The sequence below is a fragment of the Lingula anatina genome, chromosome 1 (genome assembly GCF_051362555.1).
Source record: "Lingula anatina isolate TDL-2025a chromosome 1, LinAna3.0, whole genome shotgun sequence".
Taxonomy (NCBI): Eukaryota; Metazoa; Brachiopoda; class Lingulata; order Lingulida; family Lingulidae; genus Lingula; species Lingula anatina.
The window spans coordinates 56817793-56837771 of NC_141767.1; the positions used below are offsets into that span (position 1 = coordinate 56817793).

General features: G+C 33.2%; 2 protein-coding genes across 3 annotated transcripts in view; both read left to right on the forward strand.

Moving 5' to 3' along the window:
- Window positions 1-15806, forward strand: part of LOC106172136 (phosphatidylinositol 4-phosphate 3-kinase C2 domain-containing subunit alpha) — an 18999-nt gene extending 3193 nt beyond the window's left edge. Inside the window, exons 4-36 of the mRNA XM_013552736.3 lie at window positions 49-125; window positions 280-434; window positions 669-795; window positions 1241-1352; window positions 1598-1665; window positions 2006-2078; window positions 2292-2420; window positions 2722-2878; window positions 3057-3147; window positions 3403-3528; window positions 3727-3879; window positions 4151-4256; window positions 4424-4485; window positions 5085-5165; window positions 5384-5572; window positions 5915-6008; window positions 6232-6326; window positions 6926-7100; window positions 7350-7454; window positions 7657-7749; window positions 8011-8140; window positions 8382-8518; window positions 8811-8980; window positions 9305-9461; window positions 9754-9860; window positions 10088-10213; window positions 10478-10553; window positions 10766-10902; window positions 11204-11309; window positions 11523-11604; window positions 12321-12430; window positions 12654-12779; window positions 13451-15806. Coding sequence (XP_013408190.2) covers window positions 49-125; window positions 280-434; window positions 669-795; window positions 1241-1352; window positions 1598-1665; window positions 2006-2078; window positions 2292-2420; window positions 2722-2878; window positions 3057-3147; window positions 3403-3528; window positions 3727-3879; window positions 4151-4256; window positions 4424-4485; window positions 5085-5165; window positions 5384-5572; window positions 5915-6008; window positions 6232-6326; window positions 6926-7100; window positions 7350-7454; window positions 7657-7749; window positions 8011-8140; window positions 8382-8518; window positions 8811-8980; window positions 9305-9461; window positions 9754-9860; window positions 10088-10213; window positions 10478-10553; window positions 10766-10902; window positions 11204-11309; window positions 11523-11604; window positions 12321-12430; window positions 12654-12779; window positions 13451-13633 — 3915 coding nt within the window. The 3' untranslated portion in view covers window positions 13634-15806. The remainder of the gene's footprint in view (window positions 1-48; window positions 126-279; window positions 435-668; window positions 796-1240; window positions 1353-1597; window positions 1666-2005; window positions 2079-2291; window positions 2421-2721; window positions 2879-3056; window positions 3148-3402; window positions 3529-3726; window positions 3880-4150; window positions 4257-4423; window positions 4486-5084; window positions 5166-5383; window positions 5573-5914; window positions 6009-6231; window positions 6327-6925; window positions 7101-7349; window positions 7455-7656; window positions 7750-8010; window positions 8141-8381; window positions 8519-8810; window positions 8981-9304; window positions 9462-9753; window positions 9861-10087; window positions 10214-10477; window positions 10554-10765; window positions 10903-11203; window positions 11310-11522; window positions 11605-12320; window positions 12431-12653; window positions 12780-13450) is intronic.
- A 1072-nt stretch (window positions 15807-16878) lies between these two features.
- Window positions 16879-19979, forward strand: part of LOC106172140 (oxysterol-binding protein-related protein 8) — a 31744-nt gene continuing 28643 nt past the window's right edge. For both annotated transcript variants that reach the window (XM_087002777.1, XM_087002778.1), the window contains exons 1-2: window positions 16879-16930; window positions 18378-18440. In XM_087002777.1, coding sequence (XP_086858903.1) covers window positions 18384-18440 — 57 coding nt within the window. In that variant the 5' untranslated portion in view covers window positions 16879-16930; window positions 18378-18383. The remainder of the gene's footprint in view (window positions 16931-18377; window positions 18441-19979) is intronic.

The window sequence follows — 19979 nt, forward strand, 5'->3', positions numbered from 1 at the left end:
TTAAACTTTAACATTAAGAAACAATTTACCTTGTATTTATTTCTTTAGAACCAGGTCTCTATTTCTGAGAAGAGCAGCTTTAATGCTGAGGATGAGACACAGGCATTTTATAACATGGTGAAAAGGTAATTCTGCAAAAAAAAGAAATGTTTAATTTAACAATTCTAAAGATTTTTTTTAAAACGGTAAAGGAGCACTAAAATTATAATAAATGTCAGGCCTATAATGATTACCAGACTTGCTTGCAAATATAACCAAATGTATTTGATGATTTTCTAGACTTAAGGCAGAATACCTGTCAGATGACATTGTGAGCAACCCTGGTATTGTGATCAGTGCCATGGATGAAAGCTTGCCTCTGCCAGATAACATGTCAGTCAAAGTTGTTGTGGAAACCAAATTATCAAAAGAACCTGTTGTATTCACATGTAATGGTAGGTTGTTTGACATTTTCTACCATGCAATGTCTGTTTTTTGAGTTAAAGTAATGTCACCTATGAAAAACAATTTTACACATAAATTGTGAGTATTGATATAAGATTCACATTGACTAAATCTCTATATATGTGGTGAAAAATGCAGTTTTCAGTTTTAAGCTGTATATTTAATATTTAACTAAATCATTCGGAGTGTTATTGTGAAGTAATAGCATTTGTTTTTTTTTTAAGTGAAAACTAGTGTTGAACACGTGATTGGTCATGTTCTGTGCAGTGTGTGTGAAGAAGGTCGAGGCTACAGTGTGTCAGCAGAAGACTATCTAGTCAAAGTTCATGACCTGTCAGAATACTTTGTTAAGTGAGTAAGGCATGTTGGAATGATTACCAAAATGAAAAATAAGTAGATGTAAAAATAGTAACTGAATGAGTTAATTGTTGCCCTGTAAGTATATTATGATAATAACAGGGCTTGACGCTAACTTTTTTCGATACTGGCCCACGATATGGGTAAATATTGCAAGGATGATTTGACACATGACATTTTACTTGGTCTTTGGGCCAGTGACCCCATCGATTCAATGGCCCTAGGTTGGTTTTCAGTGGCCCAGGGCCAGTGGGCCACCCTAAATGTCAAGTCCTGAATAATGTATATCATAACAGACCAAATCTGTCTTGTTTTTTCTTTTAAGTATGTGACATTTCGCTTTTCTAGGTCTGTGGTTTGTTGGATCAGTGATCTAAGAGTAATTGAATAATCTGTATTGTAAAAAGAACAATGTGATTGAAGTATTTCATTATTCTAGTGACTCTGTGTTTGGAGACTATGAATATGTGCAGAGGTGCATTAAGTTGGATGAAGACATTAGATTGATCATGGTTAAGTTGGAAGACTTGACAAAACAACTTGCCAGAGTGGTAAGTTCACATTTTTTCAAAGAATGACAAATTACGAAAGTGGCATTTTGAAAATGAGTAATTTTCTTTTACAGAGTTTCTTTGTTAAGCAGAAATATAATTAGTAAGATGAATTGCCCACAAACATACTAATGAATGGATATTCAAAGTAGTCATAAATGATTTTGTTTTCTGGCAGATTTTCAGAAATAATGTTAACATACTGTTTAATATTGTTTTCTGCTAAATTAAGTTTTTTCTTCCAGCCTCTTGATGATAGAAAACCTTTGGTTGTCCACAGACCTGAAACTCACACAAGAAATGCTGTGTCACAGTAAGTTGAACTTTGGCCAGAAATTCAAAATTGATTCTGGTTTGTATTCATATTAGGTAAATTGTTTGATATTGAGTAGTTCTGAATTTTCCTTGTCCATCTGTTCAAAAATTGAGTGTCATTTAAAAGCTAGCTATTGTAGAGTAAAATATTCAAGGTGTCAGGGTATATTAAGTATCAAGATTAAACAAGCTTAATTTAGTTGGATGTGCCAAATTATAAAGCATTTTAACTTCACCATCAGAAAGAAGTTGTCACAAACGCAAAATAGTTTCATGAAATATTTCACCCCAATAATTCCACACCATATGCAGTAACTATTTTTTTAAAATTCATTCAGAGACCAGCTAAAGATTCTTTTAGAAACATTTGACAAAGAAGTTGAGAAAATCCGTGCAATTGCAACAGAAAAGGTGAGTGGAAATATGTGTCCAGTGAAATCATTCAGTCCTGAATCTTAGAAATTCAAAACACCCTGAATTACCGGTCTTCACTTTCTGTAAATTTTTATCATGTACAGGGTTAATATGGGTGTTATGTTCTCATTTGGAAAAAGAAATTTGTTTTCATGAACTATATACAACTGTTCACCAATAGCGTTCTATGTTCATGTATGTGGATTTTAGACCTTGTCCAAACTACAGCCTAAGAACCTGATCCAAGCAGTGCATGCAGTCTGTGCCATTTTGTTTAAACTGGAGACTAACAGCATCACAAAAGCCATTGCTAGAATGACAGCTGTTGCAGAATCATGGGTAGGTTTTACATTGTCTCTGTTTTATGAATATAACAGATTCTTTAGTTGCCACATACTTGTCAGGAAAATCTTATTTATTATTTGTTTCATAATCTATTGAATAACTGCGTGCTAATGAACAATGTGCTGTATAATGACATATTTTGCTATACCAATTGGCATTTTGTTGTATCCCATGATGTGTTCAAAATATACTTGTTCTTTAGTAAAAGTTATAACTGGAATGATGACAAATGTACAGGGATTGAGGAATTAGTTTTATTCAGTACCAATACATTCCCACTCTACATGCTCTCTAGCATGAAGCCCTAAGTTTGCCAGAAAAAGAGGTTCAGATGGATGAGCTTGCCAGTGCCTTAGATGAGCTGACAGTAGCTGTGCATCAAGTGGTCAAGCTGTACTGTAAGATGTACTATCTTGAACTACCACCTGGTGTGGAGAAGAGGCAATGTACAGGTGAATAAATCTGGTCACATATTTTTATAGAATACAAAAGGAGTGGAAAATGTGAACTTCATTTAATATTTTAATAGTTGATCAAGTGTTTATTTTTTAAAGTATTATATGAGATGTTATTTAGCATAGAAATGTCATGGCATTTTTTAATGCAATACCTTGTCCTTTGTGCTGTCAGATTCCATCACGATGGATGTGACTGGTATTCTGGAGAACATGATAGTTCATATAGCCTCTGTACACAGGATACCAGAGCAATGGAAAAACAGGTTTAGTCAAATATTATTGCATTTGTGTACATAAACTGATGTAGATACAATCTACAGAAGAATGTTAAATACTTAAATAGGATAACATCAAAGTAGGACAGAATCCATCTTTTATGTAACTTCTAATAGCACACTGTATAAAAAATTCTACTTATTTATTGAAAACAGCTATATATAATTTGGAATAATATTATTAGGGTATGTGAAAACTAAATCAAGATATTTTAATGATTCATTTCTACTTTTTCTTTTCAGCTACGACCATTATTCAGTGATAGCCTCGTTATACTATGCTGGCAGGAAACTGTGCCAGGATGTGATGACTCCTGCCAGGTCCTGCACCAGTGATAAGTTTCATACAAAAGTGGTCTGGGATGACTGGTTGGTATCTTTAGTTATGGATATATTTTCCTCAGTGATTATCTGAGACATATTTACATTGATTTTACTGTGAAAAGTACCACCTGAAACATGTCTGATTGTCAGAGTAATAAATATTGGCAAACATTCTTGAAAATATATATTGATATAGTAACAGTATGTCCTTTTATTATAAATTATCTGAAAAAATTGTTATAGGGTGCAGTTTTCTATGGTACCAATGTGTACCCTGCCGCGTGAGACCAGGCTGATCCTGCATCTGTGTGCATGTAAGAATGTCAGCAATGACAGCTCAACCCAGGTCAAGACTTCCCTTGGCTGGGTGGCAGTGCAGTTGTTTGATTTCAAAAGGTATGTACATGTTTTTGTTCACCCTTGTGTTACTGAAGGATTGGATTTAAAAAGGTAGTTTAGCTCATGTACTCAACACTGTGAATGTTTCCTGGATGTTTAATTGGTTAAGATGACATGTAGCATTGTGTGTTATTCCATGCTGATAGAATATTGATTAAGCTTGCTAGCGATAGTAAAACTAAGATTCTCCATATGATGAGGGAAATAAATGACGTCAAGGCAACATGTTAATTTTCATTATCTTCATCATGATATTCATCACCCTTAGGAATCTGGTCCAGGGCAGCCAGCTCCTCCCTCTCTGGCCTGGGGACCCCAAACCTTTGGGAACAAACTTGCAGAATACAATACAGATGGACAGTTTGCTTTTGCAGGTATTATATGTCTTAAAATATTTCTGGTTCATAATTTGACTTACTTAAGTTACAAAATGCTTTTTAAATATGAAACTTCTGATTTTGATTATAGAGCACTTCAAATGGAATAACTGATGGTGTATTCATTTTTAAATTAAACAGTTTCTAATATTATGTTTTTCTAGGTAACCCTTCCTGATCTGGGGGTGGAAGTGGAGTTTCCTAATGTTATTCACAAAGATTTGAGGTAAGCTGCACTGAAATTCTTCTCTTTGCATTATTAGCCTTTTTTTTACAATGTATAGTTTATGGAATATTATTGACTCGACATGATTATGATTTTAAGTACCCAACAAAAAACATTAGAATTAATTAGTAGAATGGAGAAAAATAACCATCTTAATTAAAAGATATAGCCTTTTTCTAATATAACATATTTACATTTTTTACAATTGTTCCAATTGGATTTTTTACATTGAATGTAAGTATTATCTGTTTTATGTTGTGCCTTTGCATCATTTGTTATTTTTTGCTTTAAGATTGTTGCTGTGTGGGTTGTGTTTCATTTTGACATTCTTTCAAAAAATTATATGCATTATAATGAATGTCATTTTGAACAGTCTGTTGCACACACAACTGATTGCTGTTACTTCTTATGATTACAAAATAAAACTTTGTGTGGATTCCATGGAAAAAAATCCTTAAATGTTCACCTTCTTGATGTCATGCTCACATATAACTCTTTTAAGAGGTTTGGTATAGCATAATTTAGGGAAAAGGACAGGCTGAATGTGCTGCTGGCTTATGAAAACTTATGACATGGGTTAAATTGTTTGTTAATTCCAGTGAAAGGAGAGACTTTGATTCCTTACATCCAGACACTCAGGAAGAACTGATGGATATTGTTGAGAAGGACTCTCTGTCCAGGTAAGTATATGCATATATCATGTGACTTTTTATCAACTTTTTCATTTCTAAATATATTTAATGTAAGGGCTGGTTTGTTGACACCTTTTAAATAACTTTTAGGTTGAGAGTTTTACTTGTAATCAAATAAAAACAAAGTTCTTAAATATTGTACAAGAAGGTCAGTATGCTTCACCTCATAAGGAGTGTTCTACATTATGACAAGCAATTGTTATCAGATTAACAGATGATGAGAAAGAAGTTATATGGGAGAAAAGGCACTACCTGTATCAGCTACCCAATGCATTGCCAAAGGTGCTGATGGCTGCTCACTCCTGGGACTGGGCCTGTCTTGCCGATACCTACTCCATGATTTACCAGTGGGCGCCACTGGGCTCAGTGGAAGCCATGCAGCTGTTGTTGCCACAGTGAGTCTTCACTGTTAAATTTGGCATGGATTATGCCAAGTGAAATAAAAAAAAGACAGTTGGATGTTTGTAACAATTGCTAACATTTTTGTTTGTAATGTATATATATATATAAATTTAAGTAACTTATTAAATGATGATGAATGAATGATGATCAAATGCAGTAAAAAAGAGAATTGATAATTGTAAAAGAAAGATTAGTGCTATATTCAAAAAGGATTCAAATTATAAAATATATGCATGCATCATGTCTTTGTGTCTTGTCTTTTTGAAAAAAATTAACTTGTATATTGTAAACATATTTTAGCTAGATTTGAAACAACTTTTCCTCTCTTTTACTAGGTTTGTAGATGAAAAAGTGCGCGATGTAGCTGTGAAATGGATGCGAGAAATATCCAGTGATGAACTCTGTAATTTCCTACCACAGCTGGTACAGGTATGAAACTGTCTTCACTTTTGATACTACAGTAACTGTACATTTTCACATTTAACATTTTGATTAATATAATAAAGAGTGAATTACAAAAACTGATGAAATGGGAAGATTTTTAAGTTAGAAGGGCAGCTTATAAACATTTGGTAAGTAAAATTTTTTTTTGTAAGTATGGGTTGCTTGCAATTCACATATTTAGCCTATTAATGTGTATCTTATGTTTCAGGCCTTGAAATTTGAAAACTATTCCAACACTTCTTTGGTCCATTTCCTCTTGGACAGGGCAGTTACTAGTATAAGAGTGGCACACAACTTGTTCTGGTGAGTAGCAGTTGTTGTACAGATGTATAACATTCAGGCCACGTGTTCATTTTTATAATGTTAGTTTTATTCTCAAAATTGTGACTATAGCATTGTGCTAGCAAACATTAGTGGACTTATGTAAAGTCAGACACCCAAGTAAGTCAGACAGTGATCGAGTTGTGTTTTTACATTCAAAACAAGGCAGTTAGAAATTGAATTTAAACTTTCTGTTTGTTTTGAGAATTGTAAATGACTGAAAAAATCTGTACTTCAACATGGCCAACTTAGCATTTCATCAAGTGTCATATACTTAGTTCCTAGATACAGCCTATCAGAGATATATTATTAGGCTAACTGCTTTCTTGTATCAGTCACCTTACGTAATTTTTCCAGGTGAGTAGCAGTTAGAAAAGTAAGATAGCTTTGGTCAGTTAACAAACTTAAATAGAGTTACTGCTTCTCATTATGTCACAGTGTAAACAGCTGTATTACTGTCTGACATTTGGTTACTCCCACAGCTCATTAAATTTTTTGAGAAAGGTAGTGATGTGTTGTTTGCTCGCCATAATTGCAGTTTTCTTCTGTTACTGTAAAGTGTAAACTTTCATGAAATCTAGGTTGCTGAAAGAGGCTGCTTCAGACTTATTTTACCGCAGTCGATATCAACTGGTATTTGGAGCCCTTATGAGTGTGGCTGGGGAGGCTCTTTGCACAGAATTCCAGAAGCAGGAAGAATTGGCCAGAAAACTGGGAGAGATTGCTGATAAAGTTAAAATTGCCAAAGACAAAGATGTGAGTCTTAAGCACCAGATTTTAGGCTGTTTAATGTGATAAATCATGCGATAATTGTGATTTTCCCTATTGGGCTGGTGCTTATTTTTATTATTGATACAGGCCCATCATTGCATTCATGTTAAAGATTTAGAGAATGGCTTATGATTTCTCTTTAGGTCTATTCTTCCCCATAAGTTATCAATATTTTTGTGTCTTAAAAAAAAGAATCATTAATGTTACTATAATGTTACTATGCATGTGTTCCAGGCCACTCTAGGTCATGAGTTAGAACCTCTGTACCAGATCCTACATGATACTACAACCATGTTACCACTAAATCCCAGCATGGAAGTAGTAGGTCTAGATATCAGGGTAAGATATGTCATATAATGCCACGTTATCTATGTACCCCAGCTTGGAACAGCACTGTACTTCAAGCCTGTACTTCAGGTTAATGTGTTCAAAAGGAAAACATGTACATAAAAGTGCTTCTTTGTTTAATTTTTGTTTGTAACATTTTTATTTAGAGATAAATGTGCCCTAGATAACACATTCTAGTATTTACATTTTTCAGACATGCTCATATTTTACTTCAAATGCATTTCCACTGAAGTTGGTATTCAAAAACGTAGAGCCCACTGCAGCCTCAATTGACATTATGTTCAAGGTTTGTAAATGTTAGTTCCACAATTTAGAAAAATTGTATTAGATACAGGTATACAGATATGATGTTTTAAGTGTGGTATTTTAAAAAGTACATTTGTTTTGGAAAGATGATAATGTAGGGAGGCTGATGATGAACATTTAAAAGAATTTTGAAGCAGAAAATGTTCACAACCCAGTCTGTTGCAACAAAGTATCTTTTAGGGTTTCATATACATTATTACAAATCCAACATATGATTATTAAGAATAATGTGACAATTCAGTCAGGTGATGACATCCGCCAGGACATGCTGACTATGCAACTGGTGAGGATAATGGACAAATTGTGGATGAGGGAGGGTCTAGACCTGAAGATTATTACCTTTATGTGTGTGCCCACTGCCAGCAAGAAAGGTAAAATTCTTGCAGTTTTTTTTGCTCTCTTCTCCTTTACACTGTGCATTCTTGCTGTCTGGAAATTAGATTGTTTCAGTTAATACACAAAGGGGGAAAAAACAGTTAAGTGTAAAAAAAATGTGAGGGGGGATGGGTTAAAACATGTTACTTATCTTAGACTACTCCTTTCAAATATGAAACCCTCATTTACATGAGAAAGATCCAGATGACAAGAGGTTGTAAAACTTGTATTCAATAGGTATGGTGGAGTTGGTGACCGAGTGCGAGACATTGAGGAAAATCCAGGTATCTGCCGGGGTGACGGGGTCTTTCAAGGACAGGCCCATTGCTGATTGGTTGAAAAAACACAATCCAACGGAGCTGGAGTTCAGAAAAGTATGAAGTAACTTGATTGATTGATAAAGAGAGATAGAATAGATAGATAGAATTATAGCTTTAAAAATATGCGGTGGATTGAGTGAGTAATTGAGCCTTCAGTTAAGAGGGTCTAAGGAAATAAACATAGTTGCCAGCATAATCATGAACCTGGTCTTGTAAATTATGCATCCTTCTAGTTTTGCACATTCTACAGTGTATGTAGGTATACAAATGACTCAGTCATGTCACTATAGTTTTGTATGGATTAAAAAAGGTGTTCTTAAAGAATATTTTGTCATTTTAATCCTAGGCTGTGTCTAATTTCACTTTGTCGTGTGCTGGCTACTGTGTTGCCACCTATATACTTGGTATCTGTGATCGTCATAATGACAACATCATGTTGAAGCAGTCAGGACACATGTTCCATATTGATTTTGGAAAGTTCATGGGAGATTCCCAGATGTTTGGAACCATCAAGAGGTAGTGGTCACGTGTGATAGAAAAAGTTTTATGAACAGTCATTAGAAATATAGCAAATATGTGTATGCTAAATGTTCAACATAATACATGTACCCCACTATGTTATGAAATTGACAGGTTAAAAGATCAGTTATAAGAAACCATAGCATGAAAATATTAAAGTATTAGAAAAAGTAACATTACTTCAATAATATTTCAGAGTGAATCATAAGGCATTCAAAGTGAGAATTTCAAAATGTTTGTAAATTAATTGCTTCTTAGCACAAGAATATGAGAACACATAAGGTGAAGAGTTATTTTGCTTATAATGAGTCAACATTTCAGGGACCGAGTGCCATTTGTCTTGACCTCTGACATGGCCTATGTCATCAATGGAGGTGATAAACCTTCCCAGAAATTCCAGGAATTCATTGATCTCTGCTGTCAGGCTTTTAACATTCTCAGAAGACATGGCAACCATTTAGTTACTCTGATCAGAATGGTGAGTTAAATGTACATTGAAAACAATTGAAAAAAAATTCATATAATACCAAACTTACCAGCTACTACTACATTTATCCACAAATCTCAAAATGTATGTCTACAGTTATTTTAAACAAGGATGTAGAATTGAAAATCAAAAGACTGTAATATTCTTTTGTGAAACAAACACATAAGAAGGGAAATAGGGTGGTTTGTGACAGTAGTTATTCCAGACCTGAAACTCCTCAAAGATAGTCTTGATAATGTGACTGCACGATGTCAGACATTTAAAAAAATCTTTTGTTACTAAGATGGAGTACAGTGGTATCCCAGGTGTCACTGTGTCAGCGGCCAAGTACGTCCAGAAAGCACTGCTTCCAGAGTGCTCGGATGCTGAGGCTACAGCAATGTTCACCAGGTAAAAAATGACAGCTCTCTTTTGTTTAATAATTGCCCTAGGTTGTAGGCAACTAAATGGATTTACTTTATTGTGAGGGTGTTTTGTGATAGATCTCAAGAATTTTGTCATAACTATTAGTTCAATAGATGTCATTACCTCCCTTCTGTGATTTACTAGTAAAATGTGCAATCTTTACATTTCTTTTATAGACTTCATATAGCTTATTTGTTGTTATTGTGTTTCAGGATGATTGAGGAAAGTTTGAGGTCCGTGTTTACACAAATCAACTTCTTTGTTCACAATCTTGCTCAGCTGAAGTTTAGAGGACACACAGAAGGGGAACTGCTGTCTTTTAGTCCTAAAACATACAGGTGTGTGGAAAGATGGAGATGGAATACCTATATTTAAATATAACCATGTAAAGTACAAAAAAAAAACAAACACCACAGATCAGCACAGGCATGGAATACCATATAGAATTGCACCCATGAATATGTATTCACATATGTATTCACATCAACTTTCTCATTTACTATTTTCTTACAACCTACTTGCAATATGCACATTGTTTTTACATGTGTTAGTATTTCTTCATGCATTCTGAAGAAATTGTGTATAATTTCTTCCGCATATAGTGTGGCAACAGATGGCAAAATTGGCAGTGTGGAAATATTTGGTTACCAGAAGAGATACAGCCCAGAAAAGTTTTATGTAAGTATACAAAGCACACTTGTAGTAAATAAACAGTTTTAAAACAGTGAGAAACAAGATTTTTTATAATTAGTTATGACAAATTAATGTTTTAACTGATTCATTTTATACGGGCATTTATTTTTACTTGGACAGCTTTGTTTAAGTAATAGTGATATATTCAAATCATATAGTGCAACTGTTACTAAAATCTCATATAATAATTGTTTCAGATATACATTATCAAAGTTGGACGTCAAAATCAAAAAGTGCCAAACTTTGTATTCCGTAAATACACAGAATTTCAGGAATTCCACAACAAACTTGTCACCATGTTTCCACTGGCCAAACTACCCTCTCTGCAAGGAAGGTAAGGACCTGAATAATGACAAAAACGAACAAACAAAAAACATTACTGACTTTACTGACATGAGTCTAACACTTAATACAATTTTAAAGAGCAAATTCCCAGCATTTTTACACTGTTTGCATATTTATCTTTTAAAAATTCCATTTTTGAACTGGTTACTTTAAAAAGACGCAGCATGCCTTTCAACATAATAAACAGAAAAAAATACTGTTCAAAAATTATTATAAGAAATCTCAAAATAAGTAATTAAAAGTTAAGATAATCAGCATACTAAACTTGGTTAAATATTTTCACTTGATAGAGTGCTGATGGGGAGAACACATGTGAAAAGTGTAGCAAAGAGAAGAAAAATAGAATTGGAACACTTCCTGAGAGAATTACTGCAAATGGCTACAGAAATATCAGAGGTATGACTTGACACAGAAAAAGTTACTTGCTTTTAGAAGTTTCCGTTGTTGTGTTTAATTTATAGATATAAGTATTCATGCCTGACTGATGTTCACTGAAATATTTTAATTTACAGTATGTAAAGTAATACTCTATCCTGATTTCAATGCATGCTCAGATTTTTATAAGTACTTATTAATACTTAAATATCACCCTATGTCTGCTTTTCTCAGTGTGACCTTGTCTACACATTTTTTCACCCCATGTTGAGAGATGAACAGGATATTGACAGCACAAATCTTCAGAAACTCAAAGGTAAATTTCAGTTTGATAGGATTAACCTGGATAATGATAGGTATTAAATGCATTCAATGCACAATGGTTCTTATTATAGCAACATTAATTGTCCTGGAAATTCCAGTAATTTTTTCTTTTATCACAAAGGTATATTTCGGCAAAAAGTGTTGCACAAATTACAAGCTCTCAGCTCATTTTCTAATTTTTACTATGACAAGTGAAATATCCAGCCTTGATCTCTATTATGAAAGCCACTGACTCTAATTAAAGGTACACTCTCAGAGATTTACCTGCCAAAATGGATTTTCCCTGGAAAATAAGCAATTTTCTCGTACTCACGAATCATTTATCTATTCCTCTCTGCACTTGGATTCAACCTTTGATAAAATTAAAAAAGGTTGATTTTAGCTTAAAATGCCTGGCCAGTCATTATAACAGTGACCATTCTCCTATAAACTCCAATGGGAATATCAACATCAGGGACACTCCAGAAAAAAATATTTAAAGGGTTAAATCATTTTGAAGGTGTATGTAATGTATAATTGGAAATTATGGACACAAAAATAAGCATTTTGGGGATTTTCAAACCCATGGATTGTACCTTTAATTGTTGAAATTTCCAGATGAATTCTAATTTTATTTTATAAATGTCTAACTCTCACTGTGTATTTTTAAAATCCTTGGTATCAAGTAAATAACATGTTTCATTACCAGAGCATTCTTTCTTGTTCCAGAGGCCAAGCCTACAGTGGCTCCTGTAAGACTAATCCATGGCCAAATCAAGATGTCTCTACAGTACAAAGATGGCGTCCTCTCCCTCATGATCATGCATGTCAAGGATCTGGTAACTGTCAACATATCATGATAAAAATTTACAGTTTTAACTTATTGTTCCCAAGCAAAAGTTTGAGATACTATCTAACTATTCAAAACTGAGAAAAACTCTGGGTATAAATGACTTATATTTCTGAAGAAAATATTTGTGAGAAATAGTTTCATATGATCCTTTCTCCTCTGTATAAATGTGCCATTAAATTGTCAAGGGATACATCTTGAATCCTTTTCAGGCCAAAGAAAGTGGTGAACTACCTGACCCATATGTTAAGACATATCTTCTACCTGACCCCAACAAGATCACTAAGAGAAAGACTAAGATTGCACATGGGACTTTTCATCCTACTTATAATGAAATGGTAAGCTGATAAAGGATGAAAATATTTTATGCTGGTTTCAAGATGGTTTTGTCTTGTAAGCTCCCCTATATTTTCATACACTTTGGTTTTTTCATTCTAATGTTTGAAGCCCCAGCCGTGGGATAAGTCAGTTACAACTACTCATCATCCACTGTATGCCACATAAAAGAGCAAATTATATCTTGGCTGGACCTCAGTATAAGTAAGCTCTTGTATGTTGAATACAATGGGTGACTCATGTTATAAGTAGTCCTAAGTGGAGTAACACATTTGAGAATTATTATTTTGGTGTAAAAGGTGCCTAAGAATTCATAACATTCACAACTCTTTATTCATGTATGTTAGTCAGTTATTTCCAATAACTTATGTGGACTTATCTCTTCAGCTAATTTCCTCTTAAATGAGTCATGTGAGTAATGATTATAACAAAACAAGATAAAAAATTAGAGAAAGGAAAATAGTCAGTAGTAGCAAAGCACCTTTTGCCAATGGCTCCTATACACACACACACACACACACACAATAATTCATAACAAAGAAAGGTATCAGATGTTTGGAATAAAAACAAACTTTTGTAATTTTTTTATATACATCATTATTGATAAAATATGAATTCAGTCACTAGTTTACTTGTAATTGGGACATACTTTATTAAGTAAACTTTGTTTCAGCTCCTGTACAGAATACCAGAGGAAGAAGTGAAGCAGAGGGTGCTACAGGTTACAATATGGAACTATGATGTCATGAAGGAGAATGAGTTCCTTGGGTCTGTCTTAATCAACCTGAACACTTTGGACCTGTCCAAAGAAAATGTGAACTGGTATCAGCTAGAAAAACTTTTACACTGGAAATAGAGAAAAACACTCTTATCATTTGGTTTTAATTTGAGTTTTACTGGGTAGATGGACAGAAGACAAAACATATACTGGTATATATAATGAGTGGAGGTGGTGATATGATCATCTTGAACTTCCGTGCTTAGAAGCTATTGTATGTCATTCCAAACCATGAAGGAGAAAGACTGCACCAGAAAATTGAGCCAATGCTTCTCTTTTTATGTACAGACACAAATGTGTCTGTACGTAAAGCTGTCACCTGCGTCTTTCATCCCCATACACTTTCAGTGATGTAATGATAAGTGGAAACTTAATGAACTGATGAATATTCATAAAATACAGGTCTAGTTCGAAAGTCAGCGCAATCGGGTCATTTTTCCAAAAGTTTACTGTTTTATTTCCTTTTTTCAGCATATATGGAACACTGATAACCAACACATTTCAAGGAAAACAGATAGGCCTATTATCTTGAAAATCACTGAAATGATCAATCTTACTAAAATACAGATCGAGTTCAAAAATCAGCTTGATAGGACCATTTTACAAATTTTTTTTTGCTTTTTTCCAGCATATCTTATCTACCATTTTATAGGTAAAATGAAAAGTGTGTAATATTTTGCTTTACAACTTGTAGGACTGATTCATCAGACTAATAAACAGATCAAGTTCAAAAATGATCTTGATCAGTTCAGTTTTGATGAAGATATGAAGTTTTGTAAGCAATGCAGTTCTTTATGAAATTTCCATTTTTTCCTCCCTTGGGTCATCACAAGCTATATTCAGCGCTGTTAAATCACTTGCCTAATTAGGTTTTAAGTGGCCATTAAATGAGATTACATAAAACACACATGTTGAGATTTTCATGGTGTGACCTTAAACTCCCATAGGTTTAGCTCTCTTTTTGAAAGTCTAAACTAACAGTGTCACATAATTAAGAATTGGTGATAATTATGGAGGTGAATGTTGTCAAATATTGCAAATAAGTTTACAAAAGAAAAAACATTGTGTACTGCCAACATTAATGCTACAGATGATGATGAATGATGATTAACCTCAAACTCAATAGGTTTATTCATATCATGTTAATACAGCTTGATTAAAAGTTTGAATAGCAGCTTTATTGGCATATTTTAGTTGTTTTCTTTTTTAATTTTTTTATTTTTCAAACACTGGCATTTTCAAGATGTGACTTTAACTTCCATCCACCTTAAGCTCTGTACAAATAACATTTTCTTTATTTCCACATATGCAGTAATATTGGTGTTTATGCCTTTAAGCATTATGTAATATTATTTTATGCACTGTCATCTTTTTTCACATATTGGAATTTTCATTATGTGAATTTGAATTCTCATGGTCCTGAAACTCAATGCTTATTGCCCATGTTACCTGCTGTTTATGATTAAAATTTGGTGTTGATTGACTGTGCTGTTTTAAGCATTATTTATTATTGCATCAAAATTGACAAAATAACCTATTTTCTGCATCTTTATTTCTGCTTTTTGTCTGTACATTTGACAGCTTTGCTGCCTTGTTTGATATTTAGGAAAAAACTTCCAGAAACCTATCTTGCCAGAATGAACATGTACTTGTTACCACAGTACAGTATTTTTGCAACCATACAATGCTCATAGGGTGCACTAACCTGCTAAGTAGACACTGAATCATAGTTATGGTGAGTGAAAAAGAGATTTGAAGGTCATTTATGTTGAAGGAGATGTTTTCCTTGGCATACAAAGCTGCTCATGCAAGGATTCATTTCTTCCACCGATTTTCTTTTATGTGACTGATGTTCAGGGACAAAAATATATTGCTTAATGATAGCTGACTTGAATTCTGGATAATTCTAATTTATTTGTCAATCACAACCAGTTCTCTAAAATTTAAATTCTCTTTACATGGGTAGTTTGATTTAGAATTATATCTGTCTCATATTTGTATAGAATTTTTACGGTAATTTATTGCTTTGTGGTACTGGAATGGTGAAGACAAATTTATATATGTTAGCTTAAATTATATTTTATGTGAAGATTTTAGAATTATACAAAGTGCTTAGTTAAATATTTATTCTGCTCAGTGCATTACAGATTGATAGATGTACACTATAATGCATAAGACATAATAATAAGGCATTGTTCAGGTCATATACAAAAAAGAAAAATATATTAATAAATAAATGAATTCAACTGGGTTTTTGATTCAGATTTTATTTTATCTATTGCAGATTAAGTCGACATCAATACTAGAAAAGGTCCTTGATGGCCATTTCCTGACACTGATTACTTATATTAATTTAATTTAACAGTTGTCAAATGTAATTGTTGACTGGTATGACCGATACACACAATCAAAGTTCATCAGTCTAACATTTAGAGTAAAGGACCCAACTGATTGTTTTACCCCACTTCGGCCATGGAGGCAGTTATGACCTCATGCTGACTGTAAGAATTGGTAGATCAAAGATCTTAAAACATTTTCGTCATCCGATTTATTGTAGATCTAGTTGTAAAAATGTGATAACTGGAAAATAAAAATGATTTTATCTTTACGACCAAGGAATATATATATATATATATAACATAGCAATGTGTTACTGTCGTATGTCAACCTTGCCTGTTTTTCTTTACATTTTGAAGTTTGCTCTCGCTTCTCTTCTCACTTAAGATTGTCATCTCTTTTATTAAATCAAAAACAAAAAGAAAGTAAACATTAAATGAATCAAGTCATGTAAGATAGGAATTGCTTTTTACTATTTTAATAAAAGTGACTGTACATGAAATGTGCATTTTATAACTTTGTATTCTAGCATAGAGAAAATTCTTATCAGTTATAAGGTGCATCAAGTATAGGCCAGTTTATACCAAATTTAGGCCCACATGCCCCATCCCCATTTTCAAGGGAGAAACCGATACCCTTTCTTTTATTACATTAAAAAAATCATTGCAAGGAAAAAAATCGAGTCTGTTACTTTGATCTGCTAATTTGAAAATTACATGAAATCCTTTTAAACTAGTAGGATCCAACAAAGATTTTGGATCCCTTTATAACAAACTTCTATGCATAAAACCTGTCACAAGGGCACCCACAGAATAAATTACATAGATAAAACGTGAACAATCATAACATTCAACTCAGAACTAGTTTTTTTGCATCCAATTTGTAACAGAAGTAAAGTTTAGTTTTAAATCAATTCTTTAAAGTTTTTCATGAAGTCAAGTTGATGCTGACTGCTCACCTCATGTCGAAAGCGCCATCTATTATGTATTCAGCTGGTATCGTTTATGATTACAGGAAGGAGAGAAGAACAGACTGACGGTAAGGAAGAGATTCTTGATTTTTTTTTAATTATAGAAACTTTATATTTCTATAGAAAAGCATGATTATCGCGACACTGTATCCACCAGATGTTTTTACTTTCTCCATGGAGCTAATGACGATGTGACGCCTGATGGGGGCGTTGTGCCAAGTACATGTAGACTACGTATATAACTTGTAAGACTGGACGACGTCCACTTTGTGCGTGTAAATTTAATGCACAGTACAAGGTAGTTGCAGTATTTACATTGTAGGTCTGCCATTTACTAGACAAACAGCAACATATAAGTAGATCATATGTGCTGGAGTGTTTGATTTCCATCAGGTACCGTACGTTAATGCCATACTTTTAAGATATGGGAATTGAAGAGTATAATCATACACAAGACTCATACTGTACATGTACGGTAGGTTAATCGTGACAGTTTTCACGTTAGATTCACATTGAATGCGCCGCGTAATTTGATGATTGTAGTAAAGTCATGGACGTGATAAATTATAATGAAACTACACCCTCACTTCCTGTACAAACTGAAAATAAAATAACACTTACTATCGACATGTTTTTTCAAATGTCAGAGGGCCCACTCTTCATTTACCATATTAATATGTACATTGCAATGTACCTGCATCGTTAAATTTGCATTTTTAAAATATTTTAAGTTCTTGTCAAAAATTTAGAAGGTTTGGTAGTTTTCTGTTGTAATGAAAATGAAAGCTAGGAACAGAGTGGTACATATGTACAAGGAAGGTCCAGTGCCAAGAGACCAATAATTTTGTATTATCTCTACCAACAGAATATTTAGATTTATAAGTTGCATGTATTTCAGTTTGTGTTTTAATTAACAGAGAGTTTTATATTGTCTCAAATCTATTGTTCAAATGAAAGGAAATAAAATAAGTTTCTAATCTGTTACAAAGAAAAATGCTACCCTAGCTATCCCTAGATTTTCATTTTGCAAACTGACTATGAAAGATCAAATGTTGTCAGAAAGTGAATATGAAAGAGAGTGAATATGAAAGTAATGCATGATTTTGTCTATCAATCTAAATAGTTAAAATGTTGTGCTTTATGCACCAGATGATAATGTTTAACTCGTCTTTTTTTTTTTTTTTTTTTTTTTGTAGCATTTTATGTTGAGCATTGAAAGGCTTTTTAATAACGGTTTAATATGTTTCAATTTATTTTCAGTTCACTTTTAATGTTGTCTGGCACTGATGACGTTGATATACATGTAGTCAAGGATTCATAAAATCAGAACAGTTAATATCCATTTGGTACTGTTATGAGATGTGGTGAGGTGATAAATTTAATTTGTAATTTATGATTTGGTATTATACACACAAAAACACTTTCGGTGATGGCATGTTTTGTTTGTTATTTTTTATAAGTAGCAATGCTATTTTCTCAGTTTATGATTTGGTTCAGATTTGTTTTGTTTTTCAGTTAACCATGGATGTCTCTCTAGGCAGACATGACAGTGCAGACAGGGAGGTGGCTGAACTAGTGGTACTTCATACACATATTTTGAGTGTCTTTTTCTGTTAGCATGGAATTCACATGGAAAACCTTAGGCATAACAAATCAAAATGCTGGTATTAATCATGTGGCTTATTGTGCATTCTTAAAAGCTTACTCAAAGCTTGTATCAGTTATTACCTTATATTACTCCATTTATATTTCATTAATTTTATTTATTGTTAAGAAAAAAAAATGCTTTCTTTTAAAAAAGACATAGCCTAGGTTGTATCAAAAATGTGAATTGCTATAATTGCTTGATACTGCTGAAAATGATTTTTTTGCCCTTATGATGTTCTTCATGTGATATCCAAAATTTGATTCTTTAAGCAATTTGCTCTCTGTACTTAAACTTTTCAGACTAACTTCAGCCAGTGTGCAGGGTGAAGATTTGTGGTGTAATTAGAAATAACGTCTTTGAAATATGCTAGCTTTTCTTGGTGAACTTTGGGTTATTTATTTTCATTTGTGTTGAACTTCTTTTCTTTGTTTGCATCACCACATGTAACATTAACACTCAGAGTTTTGAGAAGCCAAAATTAACTAGAAGCAAATGAATATTTTCCTTGAATTCTGACATAGTTTTTTGTGTGTGTGCTGTGCTATACACATGATTTACTAAACCCGAAACAAAAAAGCATTTATAACTTACAACTAGACAAATACTCTCTCTGATCTACTATGTGTATCATGTATTCAGCTGCTATGTTAAGCAGAAAATCAGTTTTTTTAAGTGATTGTTAGTATAATATGGTGTAACATAAGAAGCAATTCAGTGTAAAATATTTTGTTGTAGCTTTAAAACAAAGGTTTATAAAAGGTGAGATGTAGTAAAATTACATTGTTTCTGGGTTGTTGTTTAAGCCTGTTTATTTTTGATGTATAACAGTAAAAACATATTTCTCTCTATATTTATATAGGGAAGTCAATTTCTGCGGCTGCCCCAACAGCCACTATCATGATAGTCAGAATTTATAATGCATTAAAAACCTTATTGATTTTAGCTGACTTTGTATTAGACCCATAGTAATAGTATTCCTGTATATTGATCCATGTTCACAGTTTTTGTCTAGCAGTTATAACTGCAGTCATATATCTAGGCATTGAAAATGGAGGGACAGGTAATGATACTGTAATAAGCTGATATCATTTCGATATTTGAGTCCCAATGAGATTGTTCCTATAGATTTTTTTTATCACAAAGATATATCATTAGCTGGCTTTGGAGAGAGGGACCACTGTAGAAGCTGCAGCATCATTCATGTACAGAAAATACTGAGAATGAGAATAAGAAAGTAGGGAAATGTCTCATTTTAGCAGTGCCTATTATATCCACTTGATTTAATGTCAAAGAAATTATGCATTTACTGTTAATCTTAGTGACCTTAAGGATAAATATATATGTTTAGAACCACAGAGTCCCAGTTTTAATATATATGAATTTATTTAACTAGGAAGCTGCTACTGTGAAGTACTAGTATTTGAGACACGTTAATGTTTTAATATGACAAAGAGTTATCTTTACTTGTA